General features: G+C 36.1%; 14 protein-coding genes across 14 annotated transcripts; 4 read left to right on the plus strand and 10 right to left on the minus strand. All coding sequences in view use genetic code 12, as the record gives it.

Annotated features, from left to right (window-relative positions):
* Positions 1-859: 859 nt before the first annotated feature.
* On the minus strand, positions 860-1568 carry DEHA2D11110g (60S ribosomal protein L31; the record flags this gene model as incomplete). The annotated part of the gene is made up of 2 exons (XM_458948.1): positions 860-1147; positions 1515-1568. The coding sequence occupies 2 exons, from the start codon at positions 1566-1568 to the stop codon at positions 860-862; spliced, it is 342 nt and encodes a 113-aa protein (XP_458948.1).
* Positions 1569-1798: 230 nt separating this feature from the next.
* On the plus strand, positions 1799-1993 carry DEHA2D11132g (DEHA2D11132p; the record flags this gene model as incomplete). Its single annotated transcript, XM_458949.1, has 1 exon — positions 1799-1993. The coding sequence occupies one exon, from the start codon at positions 1799-1801 to the stop codon at positions 1991-1993; it is 195 nt and encodes a 64-aa protein (XP_458949.2).
* A 195-nt stretch (positions 1994-2188) lies between these two features.
* DEHA2D11154g (DEHA2D11154p) lies at positions 2189-3382 on the minus strand (the record flags this gene model as incomplete). Its single annotated transcript, XM_458950.1, has 1 exon — positions 2189-3382. The coding sequence occupies one exon, from the start codon at positions 3380-3382 to the stop codon at positions 2189-2191; it is 1194 nt and encodes a 397-aa protein (XP_458950.2).
* Positions 3383-3489: 107 nt separating this feature from the next.
* DEHA2D11176g (DEHA2D11176p) lies at positions 3490-3966 on the plus strand (the record flags this gene model as incomplete). Its single annotated transcript, XM_458951.1, has 1 exon — positions 3490-3966. One exon carries the CDS (start codon positions 3490-3492, stop codon positions 3964-3966), a length of 477 nt encoding a protein of 158 aa, XP_458951.2.
* Positions 3967-4124: 158 nt separating this feature from the next.
* On the minus strand, positions 4125-5087 carry DEHA2D11198g (DEHA2D11198p; the record flags this gene model as incomplete). Its single annotated transcript, XM_458952.1, has 1 exon — positions 4125-5087. The coding sequence occupies one exon, from the start codon at positions 5085-5087 to the stop codon at positions 4125-4127; it is 963 nt and encodes a 320-aa protein (XP_458952.2).
* A 314-nt stretch (positions 5088-5401) lies between these two features.
* Positions 5402-7171, minus strand: DEHA2D11220g (DEHA2D11220p; the record flags this gene model as incomplete). The annotated part of the gene is made up of 1 exon (XM_458953.1): positions 5402-7171. The coding sequence occupies one exon, from the start codon at positions 7169-7171 to the stop codon at positions 5402-5404; it is 1770 nt and encodes a 589-aa protein (XP_458953.2).
* Positions 7172-7353: 182 nt separating this feature from the next.
* On the minus strand, positions 7354-10512 carry DEHA2D11242g (DEHA2D11242p; the record flags this gene model as incomplete). Its single annotated transcript, XM_458954.1, has 1 exon — positions 7354-10512. One exon carries the CDS (start codon positions 10510-10512, stop codon positions 7354-7356), a length of 3159 nt encoding a protein of 1052 aa, XP_458954.2.
* Positions 10513-10663: 151 nt separating this feature from the next.
* Positions 10664-13519, minus strand: DEHA2D11264g (DEHA2D11264p; the record flags this gene model as incomplete). The annotated part of the gene is made up of 1 exon (XM_458955.1): positions 10664-13519. The coding sequence occupies one exon, from the start codon at positions 13517-13519 to the stop codon at positions 10664-10666; it is 2856 nt and encodes a 951-aa protein (XP_458955.2).
* Positions 13520-13897: 378 nt separating this feature from the next.
* DEHA2D11286g (DEHA2D11286p) lies at positions 13898-15766 on the plus strand (the record flags this gene model as incomplete). The annotated part of the gene is made up of 1 exon (XM_458956.1): positions 13898-15766. The coding sequence occupies one exon, from the start codon at positions 13898-13900 to the stop codon at positions 15764-15766; it is 1869 nt and encodes a 622-aa protein (XP_458956.1).
* Positions 15767-15879: 113 nt separating this feature from the next.
* Positions 15880-16473, minus strand: DEHA2D11308g (DEHA2D11308p; the record flags this gene model as incomplete). Its single annotated transcript, XM_458957.1, has 1 exon — positions 15880-16473. The coding sequence occupies one exon, from the start codon at positions 16471-16473 to the stop codon at positions 15880-15882; it is 594 nt and encodes a 197-aa protein (XP_458957.1).
* Positions 16474-16754: 281 nt separating this feature from the next.
* DEHA2D11330g (DEHA2D11330p) lies at positions 16755-18455 on the minus strand (the record flags this gene model as incomplete). Its single annotated transcript, XM_458958.1, has 1 exon — positions 16755-18455. The coding sequence occupies one exon, from the start codon at positions 18453-18455 to the stop codon at positions 16755-16757; it is 1701 nt and encodes a 566-aa protein (XP_458958.2).
* Positions 18456-18888: 433 nt separating this feature from the next.
* DEHA2D11352g (DEHA2D11352p) lies at positions 18889-19422 on the minus strand (the record flags this gene model as incomplete). The annotated part of the gene is made up of 1 exon (XM_002770254.1): positions 18889-19422. One exon carries the CDS (start codon positions 19420-19422, stop codon positions 18889-18891), a length of 534 nt encoding a protein of 177 aa, XP_002770300.1.
* A 717-nt stretch (positions 19423-20139) lies between these two features.
* Positions 20140-21762, minus strand: DEHA2D11374g (DEHA2D11374p; the record flags this gene model as incomplete). Its single annotated transcript, XM_458960.1, has 1 exon — positions 20140-21762. The coding sequence occupies one exon, from the start codon at positions 21760-21762 to the stop codon at positions 20140-20142; it is 1623 nt and encodes a 540-aa protein (XP_458960.1).
* A 611-nt stretch (positions 21763-22373) lies between these two features.
* On the plus strand, positions 22374-23471 carry DEHA2D11396g (DEHA2D11396p; the record flags this gene model as incomplete). Its single annotated transcript, XM_458961.1, has 1 exon — positions 22374-23471. One exon carries the CDS (start codon positions 22374-22376, stop codon positions 23469-23471), a length of 1098 nt encoding a protein of 365 aa, XP_458961.1.
* Positions 23472-23676: the final 205 nt, after the last annotated feature.

Below are 23676 nucleotides of genomic sequence, written 5' to 3' on the forward strand. Positions count from 1 at the left end.
AAAATTGAACCGACATTAGAAAACGTATGATTATGAGGCGGAGAACGAAGTCTTTATACACTGTTAGCCTAAGTGTATGGGCATTATAGCCATTTCATGGCAGTAGGATACTCCCTAATAACCCTAACATGCTAGCATAATTGTAGTTACCCGCACTTTTATATTTTTCAGCTGGATGTACAAAGTACTTCAAAGAATACTAAGTAGAAAACACCTACAATATTATAGAAGAATATTCAACGGGAGTCGACGTGTTACAGTATGTATTAATCAAGATAAATGGCGCTGGATACAATCCGGATGCCTAAGAGACTTGAAAATAGATAGCTAGACCATTATGGTTTAGATGATGAAAACTTTTTTTTGTTCATACCACTTATAGAGCTTTCTTGGGAATCGTAACCGTTTTGGTTGCACATGGTTTCTATTGCAATGACCTGGTATTTTTGTCATAGTTACACTGATATATCTACGAGTTTCCACTGTTGTGTATTATGAATTAATTCTAACTAGTTTTTTTAGTATGTCTTCATTAAGATAAATATGTCAATAAATACGTTTCATTAAATGCTGACTGTAGATCACTATACTGTAGAAAACTCTTAATCCTGACCGCAGATCATATTACTTATTAACTCTTGAGGGACTAAATAATATACCAGGTAATAGATAGGTCTAGACATGCGGTAGTAGAACTGACCGTCCTTACTACAGACTAAACGGAGATAGAAACAATTAGTTTATTATAGGAATCATGCAATACAATTCAACTCGCAGATATAGATTAAATTCCTTATTATACATCAACTATAAAAACCATTAAGACAAATTTTATTTATATATAGATTAATCAAAGAATTTAAGCTTCATCTTCATCAACAACAACGGTGTGTAAACCCTTGGCAGAAGCAACAGTGACTGGTTCGACTAAAGCAAATAATTTTTCCTTAGCATTTTCTTCGTCGTTTCTCTTTCTAGAGATTCTTAATCTCATTCTATTTTCGACACCTTGGACACCTCTCTTCCATAATTGGACGTTTAATTTAGGATCTAATCTAACATCAGAGGTACCCATGTGTAAAGTGGCGAACTTCTTGATTTCCTTGACAGCATTTGGAGCTCTCTTCTTGAAATGAACACCGTGCAACTAGATATTTGTTAGTACTCAACATTCGAAACTTTTTTCAGTCTGAATATACGTATTATGAACCAAATAGCCCCAGACCTCTTATTATTCAATAAATTCTTGGTATCCCTCCTTCTATGTACATATTCTTTGTTCATCAATTTTTCTTCACTTCTTGTCTTTCTTAACCTTACTTCTATATTTTCAATTCTTGGTCTACGTTACGATCATCCTGTACCACTATATCATACGACTTTTATACATTTCGTATCATCATACAATACCGTGGTTATCGTACGTTTCTCTCTGATATTCTTTTATACCATTAGATCTTCCTGGGTTCATTTAATTCACAATACAAATACAAATTCCTCTCATTATAACATACTCTCTTGTGTAAGTTGATGGTGTATTCACGGGTAACAACGTCTTGTAATGCCATTTTAACTATTGTTTATTCAGTTGATTAAAGGAACTTAACTGTTTCTGAACCTTTTTAATTATGTATGATAATTTTTCACCAAACCTCTCGCACTGTACCGGTTCGTCATTGATGAGAAAATTTATCAAAACGCAGTCACAACTTTAAAAATCGAAAAAATCATAGAATTTAGTACACGTGAGAATACATAGGTCTGACACCTAATAATTGCAACATATGTAAGGACTAGTATGTATGAAGACAGTAACAGACTAGCTATACGGGGAGGCCTGCCTATGGAGACCTATGGAAAAGGTAAAAATTCCCTTAAACGGAAGAGTTCATGCGTTGATAACCATTGGGGATTAGAATGTATGAGAGAAAGCGAAAGTCAATGGTTAGGGCGATGTAGTTTGTTTGTAGTTACTGCAAAAAGGTCGCGGTAGAGGTTAGACGACTAGGATAATTAGGAGAGGGCCATAAGCATTACAGGAAGTATTTAACGTGGCTAAGATGGATACGGAAAAGGTAGCAGATTCAGTATGTGGGTACTACAAAAAGGATTCGGTGGGATTTATATGACTAGTATGACAAGAAAAACGACTAGTCTGTTTATTTCTGTAGGTCTATTGATCAATATATTACTCTAATCCGTATACCTTGTAAATAAACCTGCCCCAGTCGCTGGTCAATTCATTGTAACACGACGACAAGTTATCGGAGGCATCACTGGGCTGGTGATTTAATTTAAATTCGTCATCTTTGGTCAAGGAGTATCCGTGCACATTCGAGATATCCCACAAGCCTATTGTAGAACATATTATTCTTCCAGAGATATCACCCAGTAGAATCAATTGCACCAAATGCAGTATTGTTAGGGCACCCGGTGGTACCGTGGCCATTTCTTCTGACGACGGGAGAGGCAGTATGTGGGACAACACATACGATAAACTGTTCATAGATAATTCATTGACATCGTTCTCAAATGTGTCTTGGTAGTGCTTGGTAATTATATCGGTTAACCTGTCCTTCTTTGTTCCATTTCGAACGTACACCATGATAAGGATAATCACCCATAGTAATGTCACGTTCGATAGATACTGCCTATACATATCGGAAAGTTGGTTTTGTTTCTTCTGTAACACCAACTCATATCTAATCGACTCTAAGTAATTGAGTAACGTATGGTAATTCTTGGTGATACTGAGTATGACAATGATATCATAGCTCAAGTTGATCAACTTTAGTTGTAAGCCTACTTTCTCCTCTTCAGCGCCCGATGATCTTAGCCTCAACTGATAACATAGCTTGTATAACTCGTTGACGAGGCTCAAGTTCGGTATAGACCTCAATCTGAGGATCATTATCAACAAGCTATGGCCAATTAGGCCATTATTATTTTTTGGTAAAGGATATATTGGTTGTAATCCGGGACTTGGACTTGGTGTATTTCCAATTCCTGAATTCATGGAGCTTGCTCTACTATCATTATTACTATTTGGATTTTGGACTTGCTGACCTTGTGGTGGGGCGATATCGTTGTTTTCATTCAAGTACAATGCATTGTTTAAATTAATAGCTTCTTTCTTAGAAAACGTCAATTGGTTATTAAATAAATGCAATATTAGTCTAATCTCCCATATTTTAAGTAATTCCGATAACGATAAGGAATTATTCTTTAAAAGATAATATGTTAAATCTATAAGTTCATTATATGGTTGCTTGGATTTTATACCTACCAATAAGTCTTCAATATTGCACTCATCAAGTGGTACATTAGGAAACTTCAAGAAAAGTGACTCTTTCGAGAGGAATTGCTTATTAATTGTGTTCATATGTAGTGATTAGTTGTTAGTGCTAGTAGAGTAATCAAAATTTAGCGAGAATTTAAGGCTCGGATCAGTCTCCAGACAAGAATAACAATTTTAGAACGACAAAACATATGAGTTCACAAGACGTACCACATAGCGACGAAGGTCAACAGTCCAATCTGCATGGAAACTTACTTCTACAAGCTAAACATAATCAAAAGAAACTATTACAGGAATCGTCACATTTATCACAACAATTACATAGGACCCTCGCATCCTTGATACGAAGCAACTCATCTAATGGCAATGGGTGCCCACCTGTATTAGACAAGATAACGACGGTTCATCAATTGGACCAGGAAATTGATAGACAATTAAAAGAAGATGTGTCTGTGAACTATGAAGGACTTTTAAATGACAAACAAAAGCTCACAAACCTAATAAATAAAAGTTACAGGAGATTGCAATTCCACTCCCACGAAGATACTAAGAAACAAACCAGTTCAATAGATTTGTTTCAGCGAAGATCAGAATTAATCGACCAAGACTTGAGGATATTAGAAAATACATTAAAGCTCATTCAACTGAACAAAGATCGTACTAAATGATGATATGAAACCAATATTGTCATAAATGTGCACACATACATATATCTAACTATATATAACTGTATATTATTATTATTTTTATTATTATTATTATTTTTATAACTATTATTATTATTATCTTATTACTCTTATTATGACGATTAATATGGTTGTTGATCTTATGCTAAACCTTTGGCTGCTCGATCCCATCTTTCTTCTGCAATCCAACCAGCGTTAATAACCTTAATTAGATCACTTAAATTTATACGCTTGTCGTCTTTTAATAACCTTCCTTTGTCGACTAAATTATTATAAATTCGAACGTAGGAGTTTTTTGGAATATGTGCTATGGACAGCTGACGCAAGTGTTCCTCAGCCCTTAATTCTCCTTCAGGATTTGTGATCAACCATTTACTCCGACGATATTCCCATAACATTTCTCCAAGGTTTATCTGGCTTCCTCTTTCACGCAAAGTAGACTTTGAGGTATCTGCGATACTTTCCGATGAGACTATCTGTTTAAGCAGCAAGGATAAATCCTCTCTCATCTTACATATATCAACATCGTGATATGAAACCAGTTTTGAACCACCTTCTTCCTCTTCATCATCTTCGGAGTCGTTACAAGGGGTTTTTGACGAATTCGTAGTGTCGGAAATTTGCCGTATTAAGTCTTGCAACGAAAGACTTCCCTTTGTCTGAATATCAGAAGTTGCAGTTGTCGATGATTTCAATTCTTCATGTATAGGTTGGACCTTCTGTACATAGTCTTCATGCATTTTGTCTAGACTTTTGTGCTTTTTAAATTCTTTTAAAAATTGCTCTTCTGTTGATGCGTATCCTTTATTATTCCTTGCTAGCCTTTCGAGTGGATCGTCTAAATCGGTATCAACAAATAGATCGTCCACTAGTTCGTCGGTTGTAAAAACTTCGTCAGATAATGATCTTACTTTTAACCTCAACAAGTTCCACAGTATAGAAATATTTTTAATGAAACTAGACACTTTTTTTTTGGAGTTGGAATTTTTCCTGTCTGAGGGTGTAGTCTTAGACTGTAAAGTTAGTACTGATTTTGAATTCTTAAGAATAGATTTAGGTTGAAATGATGAATTCTCTGTCGATGTTTCTATGGTGTCAATCATTAGAAGCTTCTGATTTCTTATGTAAATTTAACTGATAGCCTTTTTGGTTGTTTTTAATAAAAACTCCCCGATACAAAAATAAGTTTAGGAAATGGCACAGGCAAATATATATATAAAACAATGAATATCTATACTATATCTACTCTAGTACATTTCAAACCAGTATCCTTTATCTACAGTTAAACTTTGGTCGGTAAGGTAAGAAAACAAAATAACTTTAAGCACCCAATCATGGGGAGAAATTTTAATGCAGGAGCAACTAAATGAAATTTGTTATAAACATTTATTAATACACGATAATGAACTATACAAAGTTAACTATTGTAGGTGATAGTCGAATCCTTAAGACTCCTTTCAGGATTCTGATTATCCAATGTTTCGAATTTATGCTTGAGCTTTTTGTAATACGCAAAATTGAAACTCCAGCCATTCTTAGATGATAATTCCTCTTTAGTTGTCTCCATATCATCATATAATTCGGTTTGATACCTTTTAAATAATGTCTTATCACGCAAATAGCTCCCATAACCTTCCCACTTGACATTATAGACCGCATACGACAAACCATTATGCTTATTGTAACGGATCCACAGCCTCGAATTAATACCGTTTGCATAATAACCATGATAATCCGGTAACGAAGGTAACAACAAAATTGTCACAGACAAGTCGCCGTGTATCTCGTTCGGATCGTTCTTAGCATCAAGCGGAGTTATGATATCATCGGAAGTCCATTTTTCATTCCATTCGGTCAAATCTATCTTTCCGTTAAAAAGACCTAAATGAGCGAGAACTAACAATATATCAGAATCGTCAGTGTATACAGCACTAGCACCACCCCATATTTGACGCTTGAGTGGAATATTGTCGTCATCTAGATCTTCCTTGAATAATTTAATAAACTTGTAAGGAATCTTAATTTCAAGCAAATAATTGATGTAATCGTTGGCAAGCGGTGGAATCATAGGTATATATTTGAAGTTATTTCTGAAATATTCTTCATTGAGTTTATCCTCATAATCTTCCTTTAGCTGTTGAAAGCGCTCATGATGTTCAGGCTTTAATCCTGTCAACTGTGCTGTTTGTAACGTTGACCAGGTAGTAGTTGGATTGTATACTAGAGTACCTAAGTTATGACGAGTAGGGAAAAGCTCTTTCAAGATTTCAAGTAATTGCGACTTCTCAATGGTAATTCGTTGTGATTTTTGACTTAGTGAACCATTTGGCGATGTTTCAACTACAGCATTCTCACTGGTCTCAGTAATATCATTAGCTAGTTGGGAATCATTTGTTTGATCTTGATCTTGTTCTGGTTGATTCTTTTCGCTGTTCGGTACTTCCTCTTCAGCCTCATCGTTTGCTGGGCTCAAATCTAACTTCTCTGTATTGTTATTCTCACTCTTAATTTCGTCTGAACGGGGCGGGTCCACACGGCTTTCTGTGTTGTGAGCTACGTCTCTTCGTTCGGCTACTGGTGTTTCATTTTCATCTCGTGCTACAAGGTGGACATGACTTCCATCATGTAAATTTGGAATGCCATTTGGTGACGATTCACCAGGTGAATTGCGATGTATATGATGATGATGGTGGTGATGGTGGTGATGATGGGGATTTGTATGGGTATGTGGAATAGCGGATTGAGTATTGTGTGCTTGATTATTATGTGAATGATTGAATGAATTGGGGGACCCATGAGAATGTTGACCAGCAGCTCTATCCTGGACTTGCGTTTCGTTAGTTGGAGTAAATGCCACATTTGGAGACAGCTTAGCTGCATTATAAAGACCTAGCAATGCCGACTTTTGAAGATTATTGTCTTGAGAGTGCAGTTCCGCATCAGTATCTTCCAATTTGGCCCTTTTGTTAGCACGTTCATCATTAGAATCTGGCGATTGACTTGAGTAGTTACTACCAGGATGTGACAAATACGAAGATATACCCATATTTGAAGCTGAAGGTAATTTGTTATGTTGTCTTCCATGCCCGGATAGAAAAGATATTGGAGGAAGTTTTATGTCTGAGCCGGAACCAGAACCATGACGCGACCCAGAATCGGCATTAAATTTTGAGTCTTCTGAAGACATATCGATTGATTACCTATATCAGATCCTCTTCGTTAATATATATGTATATATCAAATGTTTTGACTTCACAGGTTGTACACCTCCATATTACAACAGGCGATGGTGAGATTTATACTACAGGTTTGTGTAACGCACGCATCATCGTACTATTATTCGATAACTATCTATGTACAACTTATATTTCAAATAGTACCTAGTTGCTCTCTTTGGTAACAACCATAATGTGCTATCTGGTTATCTTTGCCAACACTCAACACACTGTAACCCAATTTTTTGTTGCAAATGGTGCATAATTGCTTTCCACTTTCGACCGTGTATCCTTCACTTTGAGTGGTTTGCAATTTATCTTGTAATTTGGTAGTACCAACCTTATATAATTGACTCGCAACGCTGGTATCATGAACAAAATCCATCGAGGATCTTAATTGTTCACTGAGAAATTTTTCTAGCTTGTAAAGGGGGAATGTGTTTGGTAAACTGGTCAATATAAGAAGGATTGACATTTTAGAACCTTGGGTATACAATAATTTCTCGATGGAGGATATATTCTCGTTTGCGTGTTGTAGTAAATCATCAAGCAACTTATGCAATAATTTTTCTCCTGATTGTTTATTATGCGGTTGGTAATAGATATCAGAACAATATTTCATAGCCGAATCCAAATCTTCCAATTGACTGAAAAGAACATCTATGGCTTTGTCGTGTTCACCTAGTCTCTTGTAAATAAATGTTGTTAACCGAAGAAACATATCCTCTGTTTTTGGAATAGCATTTAAGACCGTCCAAGGCTCATACAAAGTTGTAGTTTCAAGGATATCACTCAATTTAATATAATACTGAGATGCTGCAAAATTCTCATCATTAGACTGTATTTGTATAATCTTTGTCAAATATAACAAGCATAATTTAGTATGAAACTTCAGTACAGTGTTGCTTGGTTCAACTTCTTTAAATATCTCGCTCTCAAATAATAACCATTCTAGATACCTTATGGCTATGGTATCATTTTTTACAACACTCACAAGGAACTCAAGAACCTTGAAATGATCATAGCTTTCACATTCATATGAGTCATTCATAAATATTAATTCGGCATCTTTATATGCGGTATCGTCATTTTCTTTCATAACCCATTCTGCAAATTCAAAAATTAAGTCTAAATCATTTACATCGAGTTTTCGAAGATATTGTACAGTCAATGCAGGCCCTCGTAAGAAGTCATCGAAGTCATCATCATGGTCGTCCGTATTTTCGTGTGCTAGCTTATAAAGCATTTCTAGGGCATCCTTATGGAGGTTTCGTCCATAGTAAAAATCAAGTAACTCTTTAATAAATGAAGGTTGTTTATTATGCTGATGCAAATTGGCTAATAAACATTCATGAACAATTTTTGTATCACATTTATTATTTGGCAACCGCAACAATGGCCCTAATAGCATCGGCTTAGTATAATAATAGCATAAAAATAATGCTGTATCAATGATTGAAGCTGTCTCATAGAGCTGACTTTCTAAATCATCAGGTACCATAAATGGATAAATATCATATGGTGTTATTTCAATGCCCTTCCATTTAATTGATGGAGTAGAATCAGAATCGTTACTAAAAAAATTTGCATGGATCCTTCTTTGTTCGGTAAAGTATATTATCAAATTACTCACAGCTTTGTTGAATTTCCTAACATTATTTGATTTTGAATGTTCCGAAACTGATTTGGATTCATGAAGTGATCCTGTTGACGTTCTTTCAGTTTTTGACGATTCCGCTATTTCATAGTCTGTAGCAGAATCAGCAGTGGTGGTATGTCCCAATGTCGTAGACAGAATATCTTCCAATGATATTCTATTAACAACATTTGATGAAGGCTGATGAGTTTTGTCTGCAACGCGATTAATCTGCTTTTCTGCATTTAGAAAATCAGGAAACAAAGGAAGTATATCTTTATATGATATTATCCAATCTGACGCAATCTCAACCAAAGATTCGTGATACTTAAAGTAACATTCAAATAATTTTATAGCCTTAGACTTATATAAATCTCTAAGCGCTAATTGTTTGTTCTTCTCATTTGAACCTTTAGTATTCTTAAAAAATTCATTATCATTTTTCAATCTAGACACCAATGAAATAGATTTTGAAATTCCTATGAGCTTTAAATCAGAGTTTGCGTCTCTTATATTTCTTTTGAAACCCTTAGGTTCCTTATAATCTAAATATTGATCTACCTGCTTTTGGTAATCAAGAATGCTGAAATGTAATAAGTCTATCCCCGAACCCAAAAATATCTTATCATCTGTATGATATCCACATATATAACTTGAGTTGATATTATGCTGAAACTTTTGAACTAAATCGCCGCTTTCAAAGTCTATAATTTCCATTCTCTTATTGTAGACAGCCAAAAGATAGCATGGCTCTAAACAAGTTACAAACAACGGAATCAGCAGAAATTTAATAGGTGTATTTACAACAGTTGGTGAGTCATCATTAAGTATTAATTTTGCCGCCTGTGTATCCTTTATTAACAATACTTCATCATCACTCACTGGAATGATTCGTATTTCTGGGCCAGTCTTTGATAATCCAAAGTAACCGAAGGACGTAGTATGCATGAAATTTCCTAGGTTCATCTCATCAAATGGGACAGAGTATACTTTGAAGTTCTTGTCTAAATCAATTATTAAGAAATCACTTATAAGCCCTACGATGACTTGGTTTCTATTAATTTGAGGTAACAAGTGTATGGCTTTTATCTTATCTTTTACAATTATATCCTCAACTTTATGAAACAGAAATGTATTACGAGTTTTCTGTGTTAATTCATAAATGGTAAGTGTCTTCTTTGCACCCGTAATTATCAATGTTTGTTGTGCCATACGAACACTTACATAGTCAACATAGTTCTTGGAATCTTCTATTTCTTCAATTAGATTTAAGCTTGCTCCTATTAATTCATAGATCCTTATTAAATTCAGATTAGATATTATCAACGTATATCTTTCCTTATCGTTAGCATTTGATACGTTTGAAATTATATGAATTCTTTCTATAGCGGTGTGATTACCTGTAGTATTTTTAAATGAAGTTTCCAAATTAAATATATGCAATTGATCATTATTATTGAACAATGATTTAGTATCATTAAAAGACTTAGTATGACTGGGATAATTTGGATATTTTGAATCAGGAAGTTCTTCTTTAGGCGTCTTTATAGAATATACTTTTAAATCGCCCTCATTTAAACCCAAGAATAACTTATCATTAAAGCAATTTACCGCAGAAATTTTCTGATCTCCCCGTATATGAACCCATGTTGATGGTTTTACCACGTTAATATTCATACTTATAATATCCTTCTAGGATGTAATTGCCTGTCTATTCTCATATATAGTTATCTGTTTAGCTGATAAAAACGAGTACTATTTTATGACACAAATTCAATTACTAGTATTTTCTATTATGATGTCTTATTTACATATATATTCTATAATACTAAACAGTCGATAAGAAATTAATGACAGCAGAAGAATATTTTACTAATTCGTCCATCCTATCTTTACCGTCGTCGTTTAATGTACTCCATTCTTCAAGAGCATTTTGTAAATCTTCTTCATCTTTAAAATTATGAACCACATCACCATGGTTCTTCATGAATAAAGAAAAGATTGCCTGGTATAGGTCATAATTATCATTATTACGCATACCTTGGCACAAAGCCAGAACGAAATTACCCATCTCAGTTAATGGTGGGAAGGAATTCAAAGTTCTAATTTCAAGGTCGAGGGTAGATGGAGGAGCTTTGATCAAATACTTCAAGAACAGAGAATAATCATTATCTTCACTACCTTCTCTTAATAATTTCGTAAACATTGATTCAAAAGAATGGCTACCATCAGACTTCAATTTATGCAATTTAGAATCAGACTCATCTTCTTCATCAGCATGAGTAGCACCTTTAGCATTATTCTCTGTTTCAGCAACAGACGCCCTATCGCCTACAGCTTCTCCAGATAAAGACAAGAAGAATGGAGCTTTTTCGGCCTTCTTTGGAGCCTCCTTAGGCTTGTTACGTTGCCTGATGGTGTCTAAGTGCAACAATGTATTATACTTTTCTCTTGGACCCAATGATAAAGTAACCAACGAGTCGTCTATTTGATCCAATGAGGTGTACACTTCTGAGGAATTTATAGCATCAGAGTCTTCTTCATTCAATGCACCATCTAACACTGTAGAACCACCGTCACCAGATGCATTTGGTAAGAGTATAGTTGAAAACTCGTCTTCTTCGATATGTCTTGTAGAGACAGGTCTGAATTGCGCCCTGTTAGTCCACAATGAAATTCCGTTTCCAGATACATGGGTTGTCGCTAATAAGTCACCAATTGGTGAAAACTTAACTGTTGTTGCAACGTTAGGTAATCTAACACCGTCAATACAGCCACCAGTAGGTAAATCCCAAGTCCTCAAAGTAGCATCTAATGCAACCGAAACAATCCACCTACCATCAGGTGAGAAATCCATACCTGTTATACGATTAGAATGACCATATAATACTCTGACAACTTTCTGAGTGATAACATCAATAATGACGATAGATAAATCGTCCAATGCGCATGCAATCAAATCAGAAGACTTATGATAAATCATTGAAGTAATTGGTGCCTCCAATTGTAATTTACCTAAATATTTCAGCTGTGTGAAATCATAAAAGCCAACTATTCCATCTAACCCACAACTAACCATCTTACGGTTCATACCATCGATTGCTAAGCCGGTAACCGCTTTATTACGATGTAAAACATACTTTTTACGCAACATTCCTGATTGTAAATTGAACACACCAATACCTCCTAAAGCAGAACCAACTAAGCCAAAATTACCACAATGAGAAATGCATACAGACTTTACAATCCCTCCGTCAATAGTCAGTAAATTATGACTACCCACTCTTTTACTTTTTGAATCCCAAGTTCTGGCGAATGTATCCTCTTTATGGGCCGTCAAAACGTTCTCCCATTCACCTTCTCTGGCTTGAGATGAAGTAATCGATACGACTTCAGGGAATTTTTCTCTCATGGATGAAACTGGTCCTGCTTGTCTCTTCCCATTAGTCGACTTAACAGGCCTTTGAGATAATTCTTGAGACTGTGCATCTTTTCTTAAAGAAAATGACCAGAATGATCTATCTCTCGAAGCACTTAATATAAAGTGAGATTTATCTTCGTTAGGAAACTCAATTGCAACAGGTGGTGCAGAATGACCTCCTCTTGATCTTAAATGACGTGGAGGAGAAACAATGGATGAGTTGGATGTTGATAAGCTCGGGTCAAACACATATTCTTTCAAATGGTTATCACCACCATTGGTTACCACAATTGGTTGACCGTTCAAAAATTTAGCATTTGCAATACCACCATGTGCTTCTTTATGTGCGTTTCTTAAAATATGGACACGGGAACCTTTAGCTAAATCATAGAAGAACAAATCACCGTTGTTTAAACCCGCTACTATATGAGGCGATCCATCAGTTCTAAATGATAAGGAGACAACCTTTGCAACAGCATCTTGAGCTGCAGCAACAATTTTAGAGCCTAAAATCTTACCCTTTTTTATATTGTACAAGAAGACACTTCCAAGAGTTGTTCCAATAGCAACAACGTCTAAAACAGGTGCCGATTCTATGCATGAAATATTTTCCATAAATTGCTGATCTGGTGATTTATATAACAATTTACCTGTACGAATGTTGAAAATCAAAATATGTCCAGTTGTGGCCACAACGATCTTATTCAAATAGGTTGGAGGGTGAATCAACCCTACGATATCTCCATCAATACTGGTGTTTATAGACTTTAAAGTAGTATATAATTCAGTAGCGATTTTAGATCCTGCTGGTTTCTTGAAGACAAATATCTCACTTTCAGATGAAGTTGCTATGAGGTACTCACCGAATACTAATACTTTAGTAATGGTAGCCTGTGTAGGGCATTCCAAAGTATGTTCTAATCTACCTCTTTTATAAATTCCAATAGAATTACCATACGCAGCAAACACATAATGGTAATGGGCAGTTAAACTCGTAATTCTAGACGGAGTTTGCGACTGGGAAACGAATAGCAAATGCAAAGTAGCAGCATCGTAGATTTGGAACGAACGTCCAACTGAAGTTACTATGTAAAATGTAGACCCTAACGTACCAATGGCAAATGGTATATCATTAGAGACATTCCCGATAATTCTGAAAGGACTGTAAATTTTTGATGGTTTTGGAGCAGATTTTGATCTTGAACCATTGCTTGAAGGAATATCTTCATCAAGCTTTCTTCTTTTATCCACAGGTTCAACCATTTCACGATTATATCTTAAAAGGTTATGCTTAAATTTACCAGATACTTCATTAATATAAAGATATGATTCGAAAATTTTTTTGGTACTAAATCGATAGCCTGTATATAATCAGAGAAGAGATGAGTTCTACTTAGTAGTATTAATGGTGAAATGAACCCTACTACAATAGTACATATTCTATACTTGTTATCATCAGAATAAGCACGTTATATGAAACAGCGATACTAAAGATATCTCTATGTATGAAGACAATGTAATAATATGCTGTAAGTATTGTAGAAAATCCAAATTTGATGTAGGAGCGGGATGCAAAATTAATTTTTCACAAAAAAAAGTTGAAAAATCTATCTACTTCTTATCACTGATATCTCACTAATAATGTCCAATATTCCTGAAAAGAGACCGTCCGAACAACCGGATGAGGCAGAGGCAAAGAAGCCACATATTGAACCAAGACATGATCACTTTGCTAAAGGAATTGCCCCAATCAAAGCTGAATTCATTGTTGAAAATCCAGACGTACCAGTAGAAGAAAAATACATTAACGATGACGAAGCCGAAGGTGGGGATAGACAGGAAGAAGAGGGTGGAAAAGGAGGTAAAAATAAGAAGAGAAGAGGCCAAAACAAGAAGCGTGATTTAAAGCAGCAACATGAAGAAGTCAGATTATGCTCCTCGTTGTTAGATCCAGAAAACCCTAAAGAGTGTAGATTTGGGGCAGAAAATTGCCGTAACTCACATAATGTTGAAGAATATATTTCATCTAAACCAGAAGATATCGAGGGTAATTGTCCGGTCTATACCGCTATCGGATACTGTCCAGCTGGATTGAAGTGTAGATGGTTACATTCACATTACAACAAAGAGACACATAAGTTACTCAAAGATTTGGAACAAGTAGAAAACGCAAAAGCTTTGAATAACTACGAAGTTAATAAGATTACCCCAGATAAGAAGACCAGTTTACAAAAGAAGAAGTATACGTTTGAGTATGCATCTCAGATGATTCCATACTTAGATTCTTTGGTCCAGAATGAAGCAAATATCGAAAAGGCTCAAGAACAAGCCAAGGAAAATCAATCCACTTTTGTTGAAGCTCCATTCAAAGTTGCAGAAAAGAAGAAATTGAATTTACGTGATGCTAAGATTGTTTCACCGTTAACTACCGTTGGTAACTTGCCGTATCGTCGTCTTATGAAGACTTTAGGTGCTGATGTTACTTATTCAGAAATGGCATTATCAGTACCTCTCTTACAAGGTACTAATGCGGAATGGGCCTTGCCAAAAGCTCATAGAACTGAATATCCAGGGTATGGGGTTCAAATTGCAACTTCCAAGCATTGGGCTGCTGCAAAGGCGGCTGAAGCCATTTATAAAGAAGCAACTCACGTTTCGGAATTGAATTTAAACTGTGGTTGTCCAATTGATTTACTTTACCGTCAAGGTCAAGGTTCAGCTTTGATGGAACAACCTGCTCGTTTATTGCGTATATTGAAGGGGATGAATGCATCTTCTGGTGATATTCCAGTTACCGTTAAAATCAGAACAGGTACGAAGGAAAATAAGAATACAGCCAAGGCATTAGTTGAGCGTATATTGAGTGAAAATGAGGTTGCAGCCATTACTTTGCATGGTCGTTCCAGACAACAACGTTACACGAAAGAGGCAGATTGGTCGTATGTCCAAGATGTTGCAAATATAGTGCAAGACTGGAATAATAAGAAAGAAGACAACAAGGAATTGAGAGACACTCAACCAACATGTTTTGTTGGTAACGGGGATGTCTACACTCACGAGGATTGGTATAATGCCGTTAATATTCCAGGTGTTGATTCAGTTATGGTTGCTCGTGGTGCATTAATCAAACCATGGATTTTTGAAGAAGTTGAAGCACAACAATACTTAGATAAGTCATCTACAGAAAGATTAGAAATGATAGGCCAATATGCCAAGTTTGCTATTGAGCATTGGGGATCCGACGAGTATGGTGTCGGATTAGCCAGAAGGTTTATGTGTGAATTCTTAGGTTTCACTCATAGATATATTCCTGTTGGAATCTTAGAAAGATTACCACCAAAATTAAACCAAAGACCTCCGCAATGGAAAGGTAGAGATGAGCTCGAAACTCTTTTAGGATCAACCGACTACAAGGATTGGATTAAGATTACCGAAATGTTTTTAGGTAAGGCTGGTCCAAACTTTCAATTCGTTCCAAAGCATAAGAGCAATGCCTACGAAAAATCTTAGTTATATAATAGATAGATCACTATATATTTAAATTTTATACAACCTGCAATACACACAAATCTCTGATAATACACAAGAAATACATACTACTCATAGTGCATATTTCTGTCTCATTAAGCCTTTCTAGATTTAGCTTCACCAGAAACACTTTCATAGTCGTTGGACAAGCCTTGTGCTTGTTCCTTCAAGGTTTCTAAATCTTGGTCTTTGCTGGCCAATTGTTTCTTCAATTGAGCAACTTCACTCGAATCTGAACCTTCGGATAATTCACCATTGGCCTTCATGCTGTCCAATTTGTCCTTGGTGAGAACTAATTCCGACACCAACGAATAAGTTCTAGTCAAGATCAAGGTTAAGAACAAGGTAAATCCACAGAGATACATATTTCTTTGCGCATAGAATCTTCTGGCTTGTACCTCTGATCTATCGTTCAAAACACCACCACTTGGGCCTGCTTGGTTGCTTGGAGACGATGCATGCAATTCCGTGGTAACTGCATAAACTCTGTTAACAGAGTCAATGAACAACACCAACACGAACCCCAACACACACTTTATCGCAATCTGGAATTGCTCATTTCGGAACGGTGCTGACACTGTTGAAAGAACTGACCTTCTGATCCTTCTTGGGAATGGTAATGATAAGAAGGTGAAAAATGTCATTTCAACGATTAATAAACCGAAGACTAAATTGTAATATAACGCCATATTTGCTGTTTTGAACTTTTTACTAAATTTTTGACTCTTGAGTATATATTATTTATCAAAGTATACAAGATTGAATCAATTGTCCGGCTACTTGACAGTTCATTTCGTTCATATTTATAGTGAAGTTGATCGCAAGACGTAATGGACCGCAATGAAAGGGATTCGGCACGTGATTTATGTCCCTAAAGATTGCTGTTTAAGTCCATGCAGCAATGAGCCATGCAAGTACTAATATGTAATATAATGATAATAGTGTTGTGTTGTTCAGTGGGTATTCACACTTAAAATCCCAAAGAAACTTTTAGCGTAAAACTCACTAAAAATGGCAAAGTAATGAATAAAATTGCATACTGGAAAATCAAACAAACAGCTAAACAATCCATTTGTAGGTGGTCATCTGAGTTTGGATCAGTGTAGAAGGCAGTGAAATAAACTAAAGCAGTTGCACTTGGGAGACCAAACTCCAAGACACTGACAAAACGAATCAATTTGTCGTCACCGTACCAACCACCTTTATAGAAACCTGTAGTTAAGCCCACGCCTATTATTGGTAATATGATTAATCGCGAGACAGTAACTGCAACCGCGGTTTTCCAGAAACCCTTGGGCATTTTTTTGACCTGCAATCTCGAAATTGTGGCCCCCAACAAAAGCAACCCTAGAGGCACAGATGCTGCACCGATATAGCTGGCGATATCCATGACAAACGACAACGGAGGTTGACTATCGGGAGCATCAGGTATATCGAAATTACTGGGAACAAAAAGGGCTTTCAATGGGGGAGCCATGGCTATGGCTATCGATATGATTAACGAAGCAGAGTTAGGAGCAGCAAAGTTCTTGAGGGTTTCGATCAGAAGCATTTTAAGTTTCGCCAATTTGCTCCGCTCCTCATCATGTCCATTGTTAGTAGGTACCGTCAAATTCGTCGAGGCACCGGTTTCGTTACTAGCAATTCTTCGTATTTCCTGGTTTTTCCATTCTTCATATTCTGAATATTCATTTATAACGTCGCTAATGTCTTCTGATTTATGACGTCTTAATCCACTAATTATGGAAGGCTGCAAATGGAGTGAGTAGTAATTGGTCGATATTGATCCTTGGTTCGATCCTCTCCTAGACAGTACATGCGATGGTGATGTTTCTGAACCAGACGAAATTGTAGATCTTGGATTTGATTGTAAAGCTTGTAATTCATAATGTCTTAAAAATTCATTATGCTGATCATTTACATCATCTGGATGTAGGCGTGATGTAGATTGTCTCCTTGTTTGACTTATTTCTTTATTATTTTTGTGAATTGAATTAGAAGAGAATGAAGAAGTTATTGAGGTGTCATCAATTGCATCTTCATTACAATCTCTCTGCTCTTGAACAGAATCATTATTAATAGTATTCGTATGCGATTCTATGTTTTTTTCTTCCTCTCGCTCTTCCTTTAATAACTCCTCCCGAAAGTCCCATTCAATTAAACGGTAGAGTCCTAAACTAAATTGATAAAACACCTGTGCTGCTAAGAAAATACAGACGTATGCAACCCCTTTATCTCCGTCTTTCTGAGAAAAAATCTCCCCTCCATTAGATAATGTTTGTAAATATGCAATTGGTAAATCAGATATATTTGGGAATAATCCGACTGAAAGTAGTCCTCCAAGCCATCTCTTTGGTGATTTTGTTAAAATCTTATTTAAAATTGATAACCCAACACCAATAATAAACAACAACGTTCCTGTGAAAAAAATTACACCCAAATTCTTTATGTCTGAACTTTTCAAATTTGTGACAACGTTATTAAAAATTAAACACGGCATGATCGCTGTTACAATACAATCAGAAATGTCCCGACATGTCGTAACAGTTAAAATGTTCCTCTTTGCAAGTAAGAAGCCTAATGCAATAATAAAGTAGATCTTGAAGATGGGCTTCACCGCTGAATAAATGATCGTACCTAATGGGGTAGATCCACCACCTTCACTTGACATTCTTAATGGCTTCGTTTTTCTGTTAATTCAACAATAAACAAGTACGATATGTCGCTGTGATAGTCTCTAGATATTTGAATCTATATAAAAAGCAAGCCTTATGTTTATACGTATATTATTGATGTCAGAAGAAGACCCCGGTTCAGTATAATTATAGGGTAGCTTTTTTTTTTTGGGGGACATAATTAGGTAATGTACATCCATACACCAGACAACAGGATTTCACTAATTTTGCAGATAACTACAATATGGACTAGTGTTATTATATATTGGATCCATATGTCTATATCAACGAGGAGTAGAAACATGTGTTTATTGAAAGGGTATCATAATATAATTTTTGAAATGCTCGAAAGTTAATAAGAGACGGCGGAGAAGTAATAATTATGCAAAATTGAATTAGTTAGCATCAATGTACGCTATTGGTCGGAGATCATTTGGAATGAATTGCAACGATATTGATGACTTCGTCAACTTGGAAGATTATATTTGATTGTCCATTTTCATCAATATCAATTTCGTTTAGAAACATATCCAAATCATCAATTCCTTCGAGGTCAAGACCAAACTCATCTACGATAGACTGATCATTGTAATTTCCAACGACCCCATCATTAGAAAAAATGGATTCATTAGAGGATTTCTCCGAGTCATCATTTCTGTATTCAAATGAGCTACTATCCAGCATAGAACATGGTGAGGCGAAAATATTTTGTTTGCCATTTAAATTCATATTTTTCCTTACAGGCCTTCTTGGTGACCTTTGTGGGATCGGGATGTCTTCAATATTCTGAACTAGGTTCTTTGTTTCTATTCCTATACAATCATTCTTGGTATTCTCTCTTGTTTCCTTCATATCAATTCCTGAAGAACTCTCATAAAGCAAATAATCTTGGAATTCCATGTTGTTCAATAACTGAGCTGTTGAACTTGATGCAGATATATTCTTTCCTATCATTAAGCTCATGTTTGAGGAAGTTTGGTAATCTATACTTTTATATGGTACTAACAAAATTTCTAGTACTATGAAACGCTTCAGAAAATATAACAAGTTTTCAAAAAGATGCCTTTTTATTTTTATATATTCGTTCTATAATAATAACAAGAAACAAACTTTTAATGCTGGCTTTTGGCCATAATTGGAATCATTTCCTTTAAATATAATTTGCAATTAAACTGGAGAATAAGCTTCTTGCAAAACTTCCTCATTTGGATAAGTAACACAAAACCGCGTTTAATCTAATTAGATTACTACTTTAGATCACAGTCCAAAAGATGGAAGTAGATTAACCGTGTCTCCCTATACTCATATTGTCATATAGGGTCAGAATCTATGATACAAAGTACTTTCTTAGGTTGGCTATGTATAGTTTATTCTGAAAAATATATGTTCTTGGGAATATCGGGCTTTACAGTTACGCAGAGATCTAAAATTATCTTAGTGAGAAGGCTGGTCAAAGGCCCATTATAGTAAGTGGTAGTAGCTATTTTTATATTGACTAACATATATGACAACAAGAGCAAGAATGTAATAAGCTAAACAGGTATTTGTTTCAGGTTTATATTTTTTCTGGGCAATAAACTAAAAGCTGCAAAAACAGCTGATAAACGCCCACTTCAAGTCTAGTCTACAGAGGCAATAACTATACTTAATTTAAACTTATTATATTACAATACAAAGTATTTACTCATTTTTTGGTTTCTTTTGAGGTGGCTCTTGATTGGAGTCGCTCATTTCGGCATCAGATACAGATGCATCGGAATCAAACTCTTCAGCAACATCCGAATCAGAACCAGAGTTAAAGTCATCATCGGCACTTTCGTCATCGTCATCACCAGCACTACCCATATCGACATCTGCATCATCATCATCGTCAGCAGTTTCATTCATAGCCTTGGCCAACATTGCTTTAGCTAATTTCTCTTCGTTTTTAATTCTCAAACCCTTCTGTAAACAATAGTTTTCTATGGTTTCTTGTTCTTCCCTTTCAATACTACCGAAGTTATGCGACTGATTCGATCCTCTCAAGGTAATATCCATGTCAAATGTACGCGATGTAGAAACCCCACCAGCGCCTGTACGAGACATAGTTATGCTACTAATCTCGGAGAATGGAATATAGACAGTGGGCTTGGTTACAAACAAAAAGCATCTATCCAATGGATATAAGTAACCTTCTGAGGCCTTTAAAGAACAAGAAATACCGGGCTGTAAGAATCTTGATTGAAATGACCCAGGAACGACCAATCTACGTTCAGTCAACCCCTTAAAACAATGAGACATGACAAGATGTGTTTGGGAATCGTAGCTTTTCTTCAATCTATCTTTATATTTATCGTTGTATTCTTCTTCAGAAACATTCAAATCTAACTCGATTTCTTCTTCCTTAGCAAATTGCATTACCAAGAAAGGGTATTTTGTTTGACCTTGTCTCAATGGGGGGTCAATTTGGATGACAAGCAAATGGTGAGCCTCGTCAGGTTTTGGAAGTGAAAAAATTCTCTCAATTTGATTGTATTGGATTTTGTAATCATATGTCTTACCACGCAATCTTAATGACGTAGGATACATGTCAATATCATAACGACCTCTAGGTGTCAAGAATAATACATCACTAAAAGATACAATTGCTTCACCAGCAACCTGGCCAATATCAGCCTTGTCCTTTAACTGTTCGTAAAATACGGTGGCAGCGCTGATTTCTTCTGTTTCTTCTTCCTTTACTTCACCGTTCTCCTCGTTTTTGACAGCAGGAGTAGTTTCGTTTTCCAAAGTACCTGGAATATAGAATCTCATTTCAACCATTTCATCTCCCGCTTTGCTGTTAGCACCATCCAAGTTGAATTCTACGGCAACTTCGTTCTTACCGGTCAAATTGGAATTACTGATCTCAGAGTACGGAATCTCAAAATCTGGCTTATTGTTGACTTGAAAAACCAATTCATTTCTGGCCAAATCAGTCTTCCCCCAATTCCAACCTCTCAACGAGTGTTCTTTGTGCTCTAAGTTCACTTGGAAATTTCTCTGTAATTCCTGCTTCAAGTTGGCAAAGTCTTCCACATCAAAACCATCCAACATCACCACACCCTTATTCTTTGTTTGAACTCTCAACTCGTATCCACGAGATCCACGAGACCATTGCGATGCCAATATTTCTTCCGATGGCAACAAAAATGGGGCGTTATTGCTAGCTGATGCATTGTTGGTCACAGACGCTTTCCAACCCAACCCCGAGTCCGCAATACGCATACGACCGTAATTTTTCGACTGATTCAAGTGAATCTTCTCAAAATCTGTATTAACCATACTGCAACTGATATATTTACCTAAAATAGCCCTTACTGAATGCCGAACATCCTTCTCTTCATGGCGCTTCAACGCTTTACACGCGTTTTCATCAGAAAAGAACGCGACATTTCTACATCCTCGACATTATTACGACATAGTTTTTCATCTTCTGGCCCCATACCTTTTGCAGCAGTTTCTCCGATTATAAACAGCAAAACAGAGAAACAGCTTGATAGAAGGTGAAGAGAATACTCTCCTTCTATCCAGTTTCTTTCAATAGTATCCAGTACTATTCAATATCTACATATCTCTAATTTTGAAAATACGACCTTGCTTGTTAACCCCAAAAAGCACCAGTCAACATATACCTCTACCCTAAATTACCGGAATAATTTTTGTTAGTACCATTTTTATCCAATATAACAGCCATCTAACATGGTTTATTCTAATAGAAGTCGTATATTTCGCTATAGAAACCTTTTAGCCTGATTCGCAATCGCAGCTTTTTTCTTTTGTCGCCAAAAAATGAGATGATTCATAACCTTTGAGATAAAAAAGATGATTCATCGACGCTTATGATTTTTTTCAAATAGCTTTAAGTATTTGTATCTATTAAAAGTAAGCTAAATATGGCATTAAAGAAAGCAGGTGTTTTAGGAGCCACTGGTTCTGTCGGTCAACGTTTTATTTTACTCTTAGCCAACCATCCTGAATTTGAAATTCATGCATTAGGTGCATCTGGTCGTTCAGCTGGAAAGAGCTATAAGGACGCTGTTACATGGAAACAGACGGAATTGCTTCCAGAAATTGCCAAAAATGTTAAGGTTGAGGAATGTAAGCCAGAAGGGTCATTTTCCGAGTGTGATGTTGTGTTCTCGGGATTGGATGCTGATTTTGCTGGGCAAATTGAAAAGGACTTTGTTGAAGCAGGTTTGATCGTTATTTCGAACGCCAAAAACTACAGAAGAGAGGCTGATGTGCCATTGGTTGTGCCAATTGTGAATCCAGAACATTTGTCTATTGTTGAAAAGAAGGTTGAAGCTGCCAAGGCTGATGGTAAGGAAAAGCCAGGATTTATCATCTGTATTTCTAACTGCTCTACTGCCGGTTTGGTTGCTCCATTGAAGCCTTTGGTTGATGCCTACGGTCCAATTGAATTATTGACAACCACCACTTTACAGGCTATATCTGGTGGTGGATTCTCGCCAGGTGTTCCAGGTATTGACGTGTTGGACAACATTGTTCCATACATCAGTGGTGAAGAAGAGAAGATGGAATGGGAAACGAAGAAAATTTTGGGAGGTGTTAATAACGATGGAACTGAATTCAAGATTTTGTCTGATGACGACATTAAGGTGAGTGCTCAATGTAATCGTGTTGCTGTTAGTGATGGACACACCGAATGTATCTCTTTGAAGTTTGCCAACAGACCACCACCATCCCTTGACCAAGTCAAACAAACCTTGAGAGATTATGTTTGTGATGCCTCGAAGTTGGGTTGTCACTCGGCTCCAAAACAAACCATCCACGTTTTAGAAGAAGACGACAGACCACAACCTAGATTGGACAGAGATAGAGATAGCGGATACGGAGTTTCTGTTGGTAGAATTAGAGAAGACCCTGTTTTAGATTTCAAGATGGTTGTCTTATCTCACAACACTATTATTGGTGCTGCTGGTGCTGGTATATTGATTGCCGAAATCTTGTTAGCCAAGAACGTCATCTAGACAGTCACTTTAATATTTTCTTATATATAATCACAATGTAATAAATTTCACATTTATATTTTTATCCCCTGTTATATTTCAAGGTTTTGACGTAGATATGAACAAGCTTGTGATGGTTTCTACGGTTAAGAGCTTTCTTTGGATACAATTGACTGATATTTATGGTATACTAAATTAGAAGATCCCAAAGAGAATTAAAAATTAT

The sequence above is a fragment of the Debaryomyces hansenii genome (assembly GCF_000006445.2).
Source record: "Debaryomyces hansenii CBS767 chromosome A complete sequence".
NCBI lineage: Eukaryota > Fungi > Ascomycota > Pichiomycetes > Serinales > Debaryomycetaceae > Debaryomyces > Debaryomyces hansenii.